This window comes from Filicampus tigris, chromosome 2 (assembly GCF_054856515.1).
Source record: "Filicampus tigris isolate MCC_2025a chromosome 2, RoL_Ftig_1.0, whole genome shotgun sequence".
Taxonomy (NCBI): Eukaryota; Metazoa; Chordata; class Actinopteri; order Syngnathiformes; family Syngnathidae; genus Filicampus; species Filicampus tigris.
Genome location: NC_141218.1, coordinates 26,872,260 through 26,887,745, shown reverse-complemented (window position 1 = coordinate 26,887,745; position 15,486 = coordinate 26,872,260). Strand labels below are relative to the sequence as shown.

The 15,486-nt window shown below is 42.8% G+C and overlaps 1 protein-coding gene across 4 annotated transcripts in view; it reads right to left on the bottom strand.

Moving 5' to 3' along the window:
- The window catches only part of LOC147151930 (teneurin-3), a 291,176-nt gene that overhangs the window by 118,811 nt on the left and 156,879 nt on the right, over positions 1–15,486 (bottom strand). For 3 of the 4 annotated variants that reach the window (XM_086022097.1, XM_086022105.1, XM_086022112.1), the window contains exons 6-8: positions 13,578–13,703; positions 10,513–10,727; positions 495–705 (exon numbers count right to left, since the gene is read on the bottom strand). In XM_086022097.1, the coding sequence (XP_085878223.1) occupies positions 495–705; positions 10,513–10,727; positions 13,578–13,703 (552 nt within the window). The remainder of the gene's footprint in view (positions 1–494; positions 706–10,512; positions 10,728–13,577; positions 13,704–15,486) is intronic. The other variant, XM_086022120.1, reaches the window with a different exon arrangement.

The following is a 15,486-nucleotide window of genomic DNA, read 5'->3' as shown; positions in this document are numbered from 1 at the left end:
GAGAAAACCCACACAGGCACGGGGAGAACATGCAAACTCGACACAGGGAAGCCGGAGCCGGGATCGAACCCACGACCTCTGAACTGTGAGGCGGACGTGCTACATACACGCAAGTTTGTGATTATAAGGTCACAAATTATGGAAAACGTTCAAGGGGCAAGAATACTTTGCAGGCACTGTAGCAGTCGTGGCTAATGTCGACTTGTTTACAGTGCACATTAAGTACAATGCACATCTTGTGCACATGAGTGAAGGACGTGGCTCTGGTCAAAGGCTCGTGAGTTGATGGTCCGTGATTTTTATCCACATTGGGAAAAAGCCTAATTCTAATTTTTTTTTTTTTTTGTATAACCCATATCAGAGAATAAAACTGCGGTGTGTCACTTAAACCATGGATTAAGGGTTAACATGAAGTACCGACTCTGAGACCCATTTTCAAAGGTCTCCAAAAAACAGACGGCCAATACGGCATTTTCAGTTCAAAACAGTCTTACCCTGAATGATGGTGTTGTAGGACACCGCTTCTACACTGCGTCCGTCATTGTAGAATGCCAGGTGCCACACCCCAGCGTCTAGGTACTGGATGAACCCCGCCTGGTGGACCACCACCTGGTGCTCTGGGCGGACTCCCCACTCGGGCTCGCTCGGGGCGCGGTGTTCATTGGAGATAAGCCGGCTGCCATCCAAGAGTTCCACAAAGTCGTACTGCGGAAAAACACGAACGATAGGTTCCAGCATCATTGGTAAAATGCTCAGGAGCAAGTGATTGATTTGACTACACAAGTGTATTATCGTTAAGCCATAGGCTACTTTAATATAGTGTGTGTGTATGTATATATTAGGGGTGTAGTGGTACGCTAAATCAGATTTCGGTTTGGTTCCTTGGAAATTTCAGTTCGGTACATTTTCGGTAAAAAAAACAGATTTTTTTTTTTAATATGTTTATTTTGAAAAGATGACAAGTAAATGGTACATTTTTTTAGAAAAAGTAAATAAAAGGGAACCATTTGGGTGATGTTCTAAGAAATTAGACCAGAATAAAAGATACACAAACAATAAAGATCTCTTAATTTGGTTTTTTATTATTAAGACACTGAAATCTTTAAACACTCAGCAGCAACAGCCTATGACTATGACCATAGGCATAACCAGCCCAAATTCAACCCAAGCACTCCCAAATATTATAGCATTTTTAAAACTCTCTTTTCCTTAATAAAGAGCAGGATATGCTTAAATATGATGAAAAACGCTGGATAAAAAATAAAACAAAACAAAAATGTGAGCAACGCACCATCGGAGATACCCCCTGCCTCGAAATGGTTCAGTCCATTTGATTCCCAGCACTGCTCTTGCCCCCCTCCCCGCTCCTCCTTCTCCTTCTCCTACAACCACAGTTGTATCTCGCATTGGCACGAAGCCTTGTCGGATCCAACTACAGCTGCCTTTTTTTTTTTGTATTTTTAAAGACAACGAAAGACAAATTCAATAAATGATTCCTCACAAACAGAAATTTCACTGCATTTAGTTTCTCATAGGCGGCACGGTGGTCGACTGGTTAGCACGTTCGCCTCACAGTTCAGAGGTCGTGGGTCCGATACTGGCCCGGCCTCCCTGTGTGGAGTTTGCATGTTCTCCCCGTGCCTGTGTGGGTTTTCTCTGGGTACTCCGGTTTCCTCCCACATTCCAAAAACATGCATGGTAGGTTAATTGGACAATCTAAATTGCCCCTAGGTGTGATTGTGAGTGCGGATGTTTGTTTGTCTCTGTGTGCCCTGCGGCTGGCTGGCAACCAATTCAGGGTGTCCCCCGCCTACTGCCCGAAGACTTCTGGGATAGGCTCCAGCACTCCCCGCAACCCTTGTGTGGATAAGCGGTATGGATTATGGATGGATGGCTAGTTTCTCATTGAGTTTTGTGCAGGGAAATCCAATCTGTAAGGAGAATGTTGATTTTACCATCAGCTGGTATTAGAAGTGAGTTGCTGCACATTGAGGGGGAAAAACAATCTCTCTCTCTCTCTCTCTCTCTCTATTGGCTTTGGCAAATAATTATACTTATTTTATTTGCATTAAAATCAAAGAGTAATTCAGTTATACGCCTGACGACTAGAATTTGCAGATGGCTAACGAATTTTGTATTTGTTTTAAATATGTAAATGATCCAAGAGACCCAGTAGATGCTGAATAGTTAAAAAATGAACTATTTGAATTTATTGATGGTAATATTATGACATCGTATAAAAAAAACAAAAGATATATACCACACTTGAGTTCTTCATTAAGTCGGCAAAGCAGGGGTCTAAATGTACTTTCTCCCCCCGCAAACAAACATTGACTTACAAGACAAACAAGGCGTGATTCCCGCCTGGCAAAATAATTGAAGAGGTGCATCCGCTCTCACAGCACCCGCTGAACAGCTGGACCTCATTTGGGCCTCAACTGTGCAGCGCGGAAGAAAACAACCCGTCCCCCAGACAGGCTAATGGGTACAGCGAAATACAGCAGATGCAGACAAGAGGATTCCCTGGTTTAAGACATTGCAAGCTACATGAAGACAAACCGAGCCTCTGGCGCAGAAGTGTTTGCAACGGCGAACCAAGGGGAAGCTTTGGATGAACACAAATTGTCACAGTTGTTTGAAAAGAGCGGAATGGACTATAGCAGGGTTAGCAACGATACCAGAGAAAACATAACTAAAGGCTGACTTGAGGCACGAACACCTCCCCGCTTAAGATGTCTTGATGCCAGATGGTGAACGCCTGGAATATTCACCGACATTAAGGAGTACCATCTTAAAAGAAAGTACATTGCGTTGAACTAATTGGTAGACACATTTGACTAGGGCAAAAACAAAACATTTACTTTCAACTAGGAAAGTTCATGTGGTCAAAATGAATCCTCGGAGTCCAATAATAAGGCAGAAATTGACTAGCACTGGAAGCCAATTTCTGACAGCAGTATTAACCATGTATGAGACTGGCAAACAAGAGGAATGATTCTTCCTATGGTTTGTTACATAAAAGCCAAACAATCCATACCCAAGACTAGCCAAGGGGCTGAAAATAAAGAAACTTCAGAGACTAGTGGAAGGAAGTGAGTCAGAAAAGCTTCTCAGTGTTGTTGGTGTATAAAATGCAAGGAAGACATAGCATACTCTACATGGAGTTAAGGAGGACAGCCCTAAAATTGCCATACAAACTCACCTCCATTGGAAATGATGCAGTACTGTATGTGAATTGCAATGTGAAATGTAAATGGCAATGGGTAGCATCATATTAGAATGGGTGACCATTAGAGGTTTATATTTTATTTCTTTTTCGTGTTTTTGTTTTACGGGAAGCAACTAGAACCATGAGCAAGAAGTTCGGATGTTACTCAGAACAGCTGCAGGCCAATGTTCAAAACATGGACGTGGTTAGCCGAACCTCAATTTGAACCCTAACCTTACATCACAACACTAATGGCAAACCTAATCATCTAACCTAAGGCCTAACTCGTGCAAATTCTGTTCTAGCCCTAACCCCTATATCCTAACTCTAACCTCAGTCCCAACACTGCCCCTAACTGTAACACTCATATCTATAACCTTAACCTTAATCCACCAATTCTAACCCACTGACTATAGTATCAGAGGCGTACACTATATAGTCATTTGGGTCCCCTAAAGGCAAACCCAGTCATGGAGCACATTTGGGTACTGCAACAATTTCAAATGCTGTTTATCAACAACCAAAACGTGGGATTTTCTTTTTAAAGTCCACACATTTCCTGAGCTACATAAACTCCTTAAAGTCATTCTTGAAGATGATCTAACACTAGTATCATTTCAACGCTTTTGCTGTAATTGACAGGAACAATTACCGACATTTAATTTTTAATTTAGAAGGTTGAAACCTTTTGTAGTTTCGCCTTCTCTTCTCCGCTCCATTGGGACAAGTGCGCTTCATTTTTCTCACAGTGCGCAAGGTGTTTGTTTTCTTATGGCTAACCCCTATTCCCGATTCAAGTCTGCAAATATGCAGAAAGAAGTCGGAATAGTCCACTGCATGAATAGGGAGAACACTTGGAACAATCAGGATAGATTCAGCATTTTGTGAATTAAGGTGGATGCGAATAGGTGTGAATATGTGAATTTAGACTCCAAAAATAATAATTGCTTTCAATCAAAGAAAACTTACATAATTCATTTTTCTAGGACTTTTGGGGGCACCTGGAAGTTTTGGGGTCCCAGGCAATTGCCTATCTTTCTTAATGGTAAGTCCACCCATGCCTAGCATCCAATATCAACCCTAACCACTAACCTTAACACTCTAACCTAAATACTAAACCCAATACTACTCTGGAAGAATACACCAAATAACTACAATGAAACACTAGTTTCAACTTGGACAAGTTTAAACTTTTACCTATTTTCAAAGTGTTCATACAACAAAGCAACACTGTGCTGCATCATGAATATTATTTTTTTCAGAAGTATTGAACCTCAAGCCTTGGAACTATAGAACAGCCACCCTGTCGGCACCATCAAACAATCTGTTTCAAACATGCTGCTTTGCCTCCCGGTGGCAAATAGTCAAAATATGGCTTTAAAGGAATGCTCCTGAAAGAAAAGTGGATAAGAAAATACATTAAAACAGGATTTATTAGCCGCGTTTGTCACAATCAAGGACCTTGGCAACCATTTTTGGCCAACTTCCGTACCGCTCAGGTGAAGTCGACCCTTTGATTGTAGCAGGGGGTAGCGGGGGCGAGGAAAGGAGGCTGGGTGGATGTTATTAACCTGGCGGAAGTTGGCTTCTTTGTGCTGGGGGGAGGCAATAATACAGTCCCATCCCACATAGCTTAGCCTTCTGGTTGAGTGCATTCATCTCGATGAGGTTGCTTGAACCGCTTCAAAGCTCATTTCAGACCAACAATAGTGGTGACATTAGGCGTAGGGAGTCAGAGGACAAACACAGCCTTTAGATTGAGTGACCTGCTACAAATTCTCCAGGAAAAGAGACCAACAAAAGTCATTTTTTCCCCCTCGAGTTTGTTTTCTTTGTACAGCCGCAGACAGGGACTCAATAGCAGCAGGACAAGGTCTATATTTGACAAGAGGCGTAAAAGTTGTTACTCGTAAATGTTGTCTCCCCTTTGCTGGCTGTGAATGGGACGCTCAATATCGCCGGCCGGGCTCTTTCATGCTCAGTTGAGTGAATGCATTGATCTGCGGCTGAATGCTGCTCCGAGGCGGCCACGATTGACACGACGTCCGGCGTTAACACAAAAGGGGTCGTCTTGTTAATTACTCCTCTTTGATTTTCAAGTTTATTTCCTTCCCTTTTTTCTCTATAACCTTAAAAGTCCGATTCACCTGCGTGATCGACACCTCTCCTCTGCACTTGGGTAAAACTTCACCCTTATCCCTTAACCCCTATTCCCTAACCCTGTTGTTTTGTTTGTGATTAGCCCTATTTCTTGCATTCAGTTGAGATTTCCCCATCTCTACTCTAACCTCAAAGACCAAAGATGTGAAGTAATTAAACATTATGCAAAAAAAAATCATTTCAATTTCGTATATTTGACAAAATCACTGTTTTTGCGAATAGGCTGATGAATTTGAAATCGGAAGTGCGACGTCATCAGATGAAGGACAATGGCAGCGCTCAACAGGGGAAAGTGTACAAATCCACTCAGAAAAAGATTCTGAAAGCGATATTTAAAATGTGTCCGAGGGGATCGAGGTGTTTGAAGCGTTGGAGGAAGAGGAGGTTGTTGGCATAATCCATGTTGGACCGTTCATGTACGAGCCAGATGCTGCAGGATGATGAAAACGTTGTGCCCGAAACATCGGACATGGAGTGGAGACGAGACCCACTGACGTTGGAAGAATGGCAAGCTAAATAGGCTACGATTATTAGCCTAGCATTATTGTTTGAAATTCAATGCGGTGCTGTGCTGTAAATTATGCACGATGAGATTACCTATTTGTTCCATATATTCTGCTAGCACTGAGAGCCACGGACGTCATATTGGGTTGGTGTCCCACATTGTCAAATTAGCGTTATTTCTTGTCACATTGTTATAGTACTAGGCACAACCAAGGCATATTTACTAAATCATAAAATGCAAGTGAATCTATAGTAAGATTGACTTGATTGGCAGTTTTCCAAGAGGACGTGGCATGCTCATTCATCGACAAAGTCATGCCAGCTCAGTGTTTACTGCAGAATTAAACAGGTATGCAGTTGAACGGTTTCGATGTTGCATGTGATGAATCTGCGGACAGGAAAAACAAAATTACTGGACTGGCATTGCCCGAACGGCCACAGCTGGAATCGGGAGCCAGTTTGTGTGAAAGCCATTTGAAATGTAACACAAACTGGTCCATGTACGTGTCCTATTCTTATTTTACGGCCACTCAAACAACACTTGGCCTGAATGTCAACAATGCATCGCCACACAGCGCCGAGGCATTTCACCGAAAAATGCATTAGGAATGGTAAAGAACAGCGAACGTGACAGTAAACCAATAAAGTACAATGGGTGACTGGTGACTCGAGCTCTTCTAGTGACGTCACTCGCCAAAGATTACCGGAGATTGACGAACATGTGCATTTTCGTTGTTAAGCGCGTTGCTATGGGTGGAGTTATGAATCTGGGTGGGTTGTGTTGTATAAACTAACGAAAGTATGCTTAAAATAGTTTTAGCCGTTAGTATTACTCAAAAGATGGTTGGCCAAGTTTACGTCACACGGTCTTGAAACCCTAATCTCAATCCTAACCATTTAAAGCTAATATAACCTCCAACCCGAGTCAGCAAACTCCTAACCATGTTTTTTTGTTACTTACCCCCAGATCTGGGCATACCACCTATGTGATGGACCGGTCTGTCTATCCGCCTATGACGGACTCCCAGATAAACGATAGACGGTAATCTTAAAAAAATAGTTGGACTAAACATAGTCGGAATCCCCTTTTTTCCCCGTCTATGTAATTGCAATATTTTGCGTCGATAGTCGGACCGGCCTATAGGCGATTACTATTTGGTCCGACTGGACAAAATGGCAAATGAAGGGTACCCCGACTGTTGGCGGAAGGCGATAAATGGACCACAAATTTTTAGTAAAATGCCCAGCTCGGCTTACCTTCCTTTACTCTCTTAGTCTGTTGAGCTGTTTGCCTTGTCCCTCTCCTAACCCCAAGGCCTAGCATTAACCCTAACCCCCAAAACCTAACTCTAACTACCAAATGCACTCACCAATCCTATTGTCTTGTTAAGTAATCCACTTAATCCCCTAAATCTTGTTTCCTGAACCACTAAACCTAACCCCTGATCAAAACACTTACATTTCCTTAACCAACCCCTAATATTGTTGTCTTGTTAATTACGCCCTACCACCTTTGAAAGTGTTAAGCTTCTTTCCTTCTCTATCACCTTAAAAGTGCAACCCATCTCACCTGCGTGACCAACACAGCTTTTCTCCTCTGCACTTGAGTGAAGTGCTTCTTCACTAGGACAGAATGTCAACAAGGTGAGACTGAGAGCTTTTTTTCACAGGCCGCTTTCGTCTGAGTGCCTCTGTCAGCGATGTCCCCGGACGTCAGGAATTCACCAGTGTCATTCAAGTGACATGTTTGAACATTTTGGAAACACTTGTATGGGCAAATGGCTGACACATAAGGAACAGTGAAAGATGTGCGCAAGGTAAACTATAAACTCAGACGTAAAAGGTAAAGAAAAATCTATTCACGCAGTCAAAAGTGAATTTTCTTTCAAGCCATATAATGTGTGCGTATACCGACAGTATTGATTGGATTAATTCTCTGTACAACCCACAAACATTCACGATCATAACATGCACTGATTTGAAAGAAATGTAAATGTTTGATTCTATAATAACCCTAATCCTTCAACACTAATCCTAAAATCGTATCTTTAACACCTAACCTTAGGTTTAAACAAATCCAACTTAACCTCTGACCTAACACCTTAACCCTAACTCTAACCTTAATCCCTGACACTACGTTCAACTTTAACCCGCTAACCACTATCCTAACCCTCTAACTTCCAAACCTATCTCAAACTCAACCCCCTTTCCCATACACGTCTAACCAGAAAGGCCCTGATAGACCAAACCGACATCGGAGGTCGTGACGCGTCGTGGCGTTCGAACGCCCCGTCTGTTTAGTGTAGTGGCCACTGTCATAGTGTCGTAACCCGTCTGTAAGCGTCTTGGGGGCGTGTACATATGTTGAATCGGCGTCGCCAGTCGTGACATTTGGTCACTCTGATTGGCTGTTAGCTGGCAACTCAGCGCTCGGATTACCAACGGGAAGTGACAAATGCGGAAAAACAGTGAGCACGCCTCCGCTGCCTTAATCTTCTTACACGTACAAGAGTGAGGGTTGACAATGTAAGTATTTCACAATACAGTGTCAAGAACGTGATGGTTTACTTCGCGTGGGAGTTCATCGTGAGCAAAGAATATAGCTGAATGCATTGTTAACTTCGAATTCCGCTATAAATACTCTTTTTTTTTTAAGAAGGAAATTAGTGGACGACGTGAATGAGAACAAAAAGAATAATTGTGATACCTGAGAAGTAATCATCGCTACATTTTGGTCACAAGCTTTGTTATCCCGAATTCAGGTTTTTACTGTACTTTGCAAACCGGACGACGCATGATGAATGCGCGCTCTCGCGAAGCGGGTGCAGTTTACGTCAGGCGTTCTGTTTTCGGCACAACACCGGCGGCGGAACAGAAAGTCTTGCCCTTCATGCTCAACAAAAGCATGCCAGGAAGTGCGGGGCTTCACCATTGCTACAATCCACCTCATAAAGTGGATTCATTTGGCATGGCGGCGGGCAAATCTCGCTCACTTCCATATCCGCAAATGTATTTTTAGCATGTGTGATGGTCTGCGCCCAGCGTGACTGAATGACATAATCCCTAGACAAGACCCATTTTTTTCGTGCAGAAAGACAACGGGTGTGGCTTGCCAGACACACTGCACTCCACAAAGGTCCGCCAATGTTCAGTGCGCCACCTACTGGAGAAACGCGGGCACTGCAGGGACAAGATTAAATCATTTAATGATTCTGATTTCTTTTTTTGAATTGGTTAAATTTGGGCGGGCCGGATTAAAAAGCCGCGCGGGCCGTATATGGCCCGTGGGCAGTAGTTTGCCCATGCCTGCGCTAACAGTAGATTGGACTGCCAGCCTCTAAGCCTGTCAGACTATGTCTCTCGTCACGCAGCAGGTTATACAATAGGATCGAAATTGCTCTAACTTAGTTATCTGGAGTAGTGATAGGAGAGGAAGCGGTTATGTTGCTACTGCTGATGCGTTGAGCACTACATAATTGATCAACAGCGCGAACATCATCTAAAAGTTATTGCATGGTGTTTGTGCAACTGCTATTGCATATTGGTAGGGTTTCCTCCATAAGAAGAAATATTAATATAATTTGCAAGTATTGCAAGTTGCCCTGCTTTTATTCTTTCTGCTAAAATATAAACAGACATTCGAACGTTAGGCGCCATATTTCTTGCTAGCCGTGCTAGTAAATAACGTTCCTACGTAACATGCATGACAACATAATTCGTCCCAACTGGATTTGACAAAGGAATTGTTTACAAAAATGGCAAACGATGCCAAGCAATTGAAACTCTGAGAACTGATTTTCGATTCCCATCTCTATACCCAACAGGACAAAAGCCTGACCCTGTACCAGCGAATGTGTCTGGCCAAAGTCTCATCAAGCACATTTCTGAGGCGGGGCAAACCTGAGCACACAGACAGCGAAATGAACCAACCAGCGAAGAGTGGACGTAACATCAGAAAAATAAACATGTCTTATTTTGAAATAAATGCTTCCAGTGCCGTCAGCTGCTAGGGTTTTAATGACTCAACTGTATGTGTTTCTGGTTATTTAGAACTGATTTAATGCTGAATGATATCATCTCTCCCACGCGCCATTTTAAATGAGGATGGACTTTTGCCGCCGAAGAGTCACATTGGTCACGAAGAATACGTCACAGCAAATAAACAAATTTGATTGTATAGTTTGTTTTGAAAGTAGCTGATGGTGTAGTGGTACACACGCCTGAGTTGTGTGCGGGCAGCGTGGGATCGGTTCCCGCTCAGTGACCGTGTCTGTGTGCCCTGCGACTGATTGGCAACCAGTTCAGGGTGTAGTCTGCCTTTCGCCCATTGTCTGCTGGGATAGGCTCCTGCACCTCCCCTCGACCATGTACAGGATGAGCGGTGTGGAAGATGACATGACATGACAGTTTGTTTTGAACCGGGGATGAGCCGTGGTGGAGGGCGGGCTTTTCAGACCCACATTTTGAAAGAAACCGGGTTTGGGTTTGGCATGCCAGGCTTGTGTGAAAGGGCCCTGACCCACTGAACTGCAGTGGTAATGCCATAGTCATAGTAAACAGATTAGTAGCCTATAACCCAAACCCTAACGCCCTAACACCATAAACATAACCGCAACCCAAGTAAAAGCTGAAGTCCTCACCTGCGTGTGAGATGGTGCAAGTCCCTTTCGCCCATATACACCTATCAGGGCATTCTTTTGCACAGAGATGTTGAATTTTAGGAAGCGTGGCTTGTCCACACTGAGCCGGGAACGCCAGAACACGCCTGGTGGAACACTTTGGCCTGCGCTCTTCCCGACGTCCACAGGTCCCGTGTCTACAGAGTTGTTCTCCTGGTGGAGAACGCTTGTCCTTCCTGGGGGGTGGGGTGGGGGGCAGAAACAGAGCAGTTGCTATTACTTTTTAAGTATTCAGCCAACATGCGTTTTCTAGTCTAGATTAGCCGTCTCAGCTCAACTGCTACACACAGTACTAGGTAAAGGATAGTCCTATAAATGACCTGTAAATTTACCAGATTCAGAGTAAGGCTTCTACAGAGTGATTGACTTGACAACTTTACTACTCCACAATGATGTTTGCAGTGTGACAGTGACTAGCTGCTAATCAAGTGTTTTAGAATATAGCTTGAGGAGGAAGCACAGCATCTCACAGCAACAGATACCGTAAGTATGCTGAATGAAATTAGTCCATCCGAGAAGATCTGTGTTTTATGTTGACTTTGTTTTCATCAGATTTAGCTTTGTTTCATGTTTTGTCATGTTTTCCATGTGTCAGTTGTCTTGTCTTCCTCATTAGGTTTTTGTTTCCACCTGTTCTTGTCAGCCCGATCACTTGTATCTACCTATGGGCATCCTTCAGCCACTGGTGTCTTATATATTGTCTGCTCCTCTGCAACTGCAGGCTCCCGTTTCTGCGCTTCGGCAACTGCCGGCCGCAGTTCCTGCACCGTGGCAACTCAAGGCCCCAATTGCTGCACCACCAGTTCCCGTGCCGCGGAAATCACTGTGCGGTTACAATTGGACCCTCTATCAGCCTGCCTTATTTCTTGCTGTTTTTGTCACAACAAAAGGCAGTTTTTTTACTTGAAGATGAGAGCATACGGTGACAATGTTAGATGAATCTGAGTAGCTACGCAACTTACTTTTTCCAATCAGTCTCTTTTAAAATTATCCCTTTTCACCGAAGTGACATATAGTCACTCTAACATGTTGTGTATGTCCAGGCTTATGTACTGTACCCTAGCTGCCATCCATTCGGTCTCATATCTTGCCATTTCCCCGCATTTCCCCTTATCTGTACATTTTTTTTCCCCAGTAGACACTGACGTGTGGTCACTCCACAACGTTTCTTGGGTCCATATTCACAATGCGTCCTTGGTGCTATGCCACTTATTTGTTCTGGACGGTTTGTCTCATTTCTTGCTGTTTCTCTGCATTTCCCACGAATAGCCTTGTTATTCCATGTAGATGCTGAGGGATGGGCATGCCATTATGTTGTGTGTGTTCTCAAGGCAGCTAAACGTGCTGCATCTCTCTACAATAGTCCCATTTTATTTCGTTTTAAATGGCACTTTAACTTATATTGTAATATACTGGTTACATTGTTGAGCATAACAAGCATACTGTAATGTAGCTGGACACTGTAAGTCGGGGTGTGTGTGTGTGTGTGTGTGTGAGTGGGTGTGCATCTGGGTGTGTATGCACCCGGACACTACTTGCCTTGCTTCAGTGTTTGCGTTTAATGAGGCCATTGGCTGTCACTTTAACTCCAGTCAGAGGCGAAACTGGGAGCCAAGTGTAAGCTCTTGGGAGAATAACGGCCGGCTATTGATCGTTCTTTAAAGAGCCCACAAGCTGCCCTGTGTCGTATTCATTAACAGCGCTTATGAGGATTTAAAAGTAGCTGGAGTTCAACGAGCCAGTGTTACGCATTGTTTTGCATGTTCTCAACGCTGCATTGCTGTTATCGCTTTTTGCTTGGAGGCGTTAAGTGTGAAGCAAAGGTGAAGCAAAATGGGCCGCCTACTTGCCGATGAATATAGAATGTTATCACATCATAATCAGGCGGTGCGACAGTGGGATCATTTTCATAATGCAAAGAGGACCCGGTCTGTGGTCTCATAAGAATGCTACCACCAGTGAAACAAAGTGCAAAATGTATCCATTCTAGGGGTCTACAACACAACCACCCCATAATGCTCATTGGAAAGTTGGTAAAAAAATGTGCCCCAACACCAATTTCACTAATTGGCTAAATATTGAGCAGACGTATCTTTCAAAACAGGACACAAAAAAAATGTCTCCAGGATCCACACATACCTGAAAATATTTGACATTTTAGCCTGAAGCAGCTATTCTGGAGTGAATTCCAGGGCAACCTACAACTCGAGAATTTTTCCAAATGCAAGCAGTTCATATAATGGGCCCCAATCTGATGACTGTATCCTAGACAGTTGGGCACTTTTTTGTGGTGAAAAAAAAAAACAAAAAAACAATTTGACTTGCTTATGCTCTCTCTGAAATGCCCTAAAGCAGTGGTCCCAAACCACCGGGCGGCAGGTTGCACAGATGAAAGAATAAAACACAGTTCTTCAGGTTAATTTACTACCGGAGGCTGAACAATAGTTTACTTTGAAAAGTGACCGGGTCCTCTGCGAGGCACCCGTCAATGACTCTTGTTTAATGTCAAGATGCTAGTTGTCTAAAGCTAGCAAAATCTGCAAAAAAAAAAACAGCTGTATTTTTAAAGTTTCTTTGCAACGGGGAAAAGGGACCAGTTATGAGACAAACAAGAACCTATGGCCAAGAAGAATACCAGGAGTCTGGAGCCCTAGTTGAAATATGGATTTACTGCGACAGATGATTCTCACGCTCCAAGAAAGAAATGAAATGATGGCATGATAGTTTGTGGTATTGTTATGCTTTAATCTATTAATTCAACGAGATCTTATAAATAAATGACTTTGGGAGGCCTTCAATTATGCAATTTTTTTTTTTCACTATAAGTTTACTGTAGTTATTGGATCTTATTAGATTGCAACACTTGCCTAATGTAGATGCCACAGAATATAATGAGAAATTAATTATTAATCATTTAGGGAAAAGTGGCACATTAAGGAGTTGTCGGCCAATGTTAATATGGACGAAAACTCAAATTCCAACATACATGCATAAAGCAAAAAGCAATCACAGTGAGCTTTTCTCACCGTCGGCGGCGAGGGCCGTGACGGCGCTGGACGGTGTGGGACCGGCCTTTCCGACTCCGCCATTTTCAAACGCTGGCTGGCTGTCCAACTCCTGCAGCTGCCAGTTGAGGCCAAAAAGGTGCATGGCTGTGAAGTACACAGAAAAGCCGCGTGGGCGTGCAGAACCAAATTACTCCCCAAAACATAAAAAAAACACAAATAAGGCACCTGTGGGATGATGCAGGCAGTGGTGCAAAGTAAGAAGGTCTAAAATACTTTGTTACTGTACTTGAGAATTTTTTTTCAGTTATCTGTACTTTACTTGAATACATTTATTTTTCAGGAGAGCTTTTACTCTCTAAATTTGAAAATCTATTCTTCCAACTGCTTACTTTTTCAAAATAGGCTTTTTAGGATTTGTTTCAACCTCCGCGGATGATGACATAGAGGAGCATAATTGTTGCAGTCGTCATGGGACTATTACTGTTTTTCAAAAGTTCCGTAGCTGTGCCCATCAATCTCTCGTCCCTCCTTCAGTCGCTCAACCCCTCTGTCATGTCCCTCTTTTTCTTGTCATTGTATACTCTGTCTTTCCATCTTAACCCAACCTGCCGGTCCCCCCACAGAACCCGGGTTCTGTTCAGAGTTTCTTTTTTGAGTGAATTTTTTTCCTTGCCTCTGTTGTGACGTGCTTGCTGCATGGCATTCACTTAGTTTTCTTTAATTTATGAGGAGTGTTGTTCTTGACTTGACTGTTGTATTTTGCATTTCTGGAAAATAATATTGACTTGACATAAGCCAGAGAGCATTAATGATGATGGCAACAACTTCAGCGAAGCAAGATATTTTCGGCTACATAAATCATCGTGGTGAATGCATCATATCTCATGTCGGCCTAAAATCCATAGCTTTCTGGCTTTAAAAAATTCTCTGTCTCTTATGAAAACAACAACAAAAAAAAACAACACAAAATACTAAGGTATCATTTTTCAGTTGTTATGATCTGCTTATTTAGCATTTCTTGTTAGCCCGTTTACAATGACATCAAAGACACAAGAAGTTCTTTTGATAGCATAAAAAACCTTGACTTAAAAAGACACGTTTTTTTTCAGTTAATAATAATTAATTTCTACTTTTGAGATTGAGTAGAATTCAGTGTGTACTTTTATCAATTTCACTTAAGTAAAGGAATCAAATAAGTACTTCTGTTATGACTGGTTGTGACGTGGTGTATCAGTTGCTATGCAGTTGTTATGGTCCTTTTATACTTTGTTCTATGTCATATAGGCCTGATGTCTTAACAGTTTATAAGCTTCAGTTATTCAGTGACACACTGTCAGTAAGTCAAACCTTCTTCGAGTGAGGTTGCAAACTCTTTCAGTTTCAGCTCTCTGTAGTTACTTTGTATTTTCGTTGATAAATACTTTTTACGCTACAACTCCCGCATCATGTCTGCGTATGGATCCAAATTCCGATCCTCACGTGACAACTTAAACTTTAACCACAGTCACATTTTCCCCAAGTATCTGTAGTTCTACTTCAATACAGAATATTTGCCCTCTCATGATGCAGGCACAATAACTCTTTGGAAAGCTGGTAATTCATTTCACATTGTTTGTGCGTGCGTGTTTTCGCGGCGAGGCGACACTGATAGCGGTCGTTTCAATCAAGGCGTGTAGAAGCCCTGTTGCTTTAGCACGTTTCCTCGCTGTTGGCACGGCAGTGTCGGCACATTAACACAGCAATGGTTTTATCAGAGCCCCAGAGGCACCAGCAGTGAGAATTTTAATGTTTCCTTTTAAATAAAACATTTGGTCTGGAGTGCTTTCCACACCTGTAGTTGGCTTTCACTGGTTCCAATCAGTTGATGGGTTTGTAAACAATTTGGTTTGTGTTCCACGCGTATCAAAATGAAGCCACGTGATGTCGC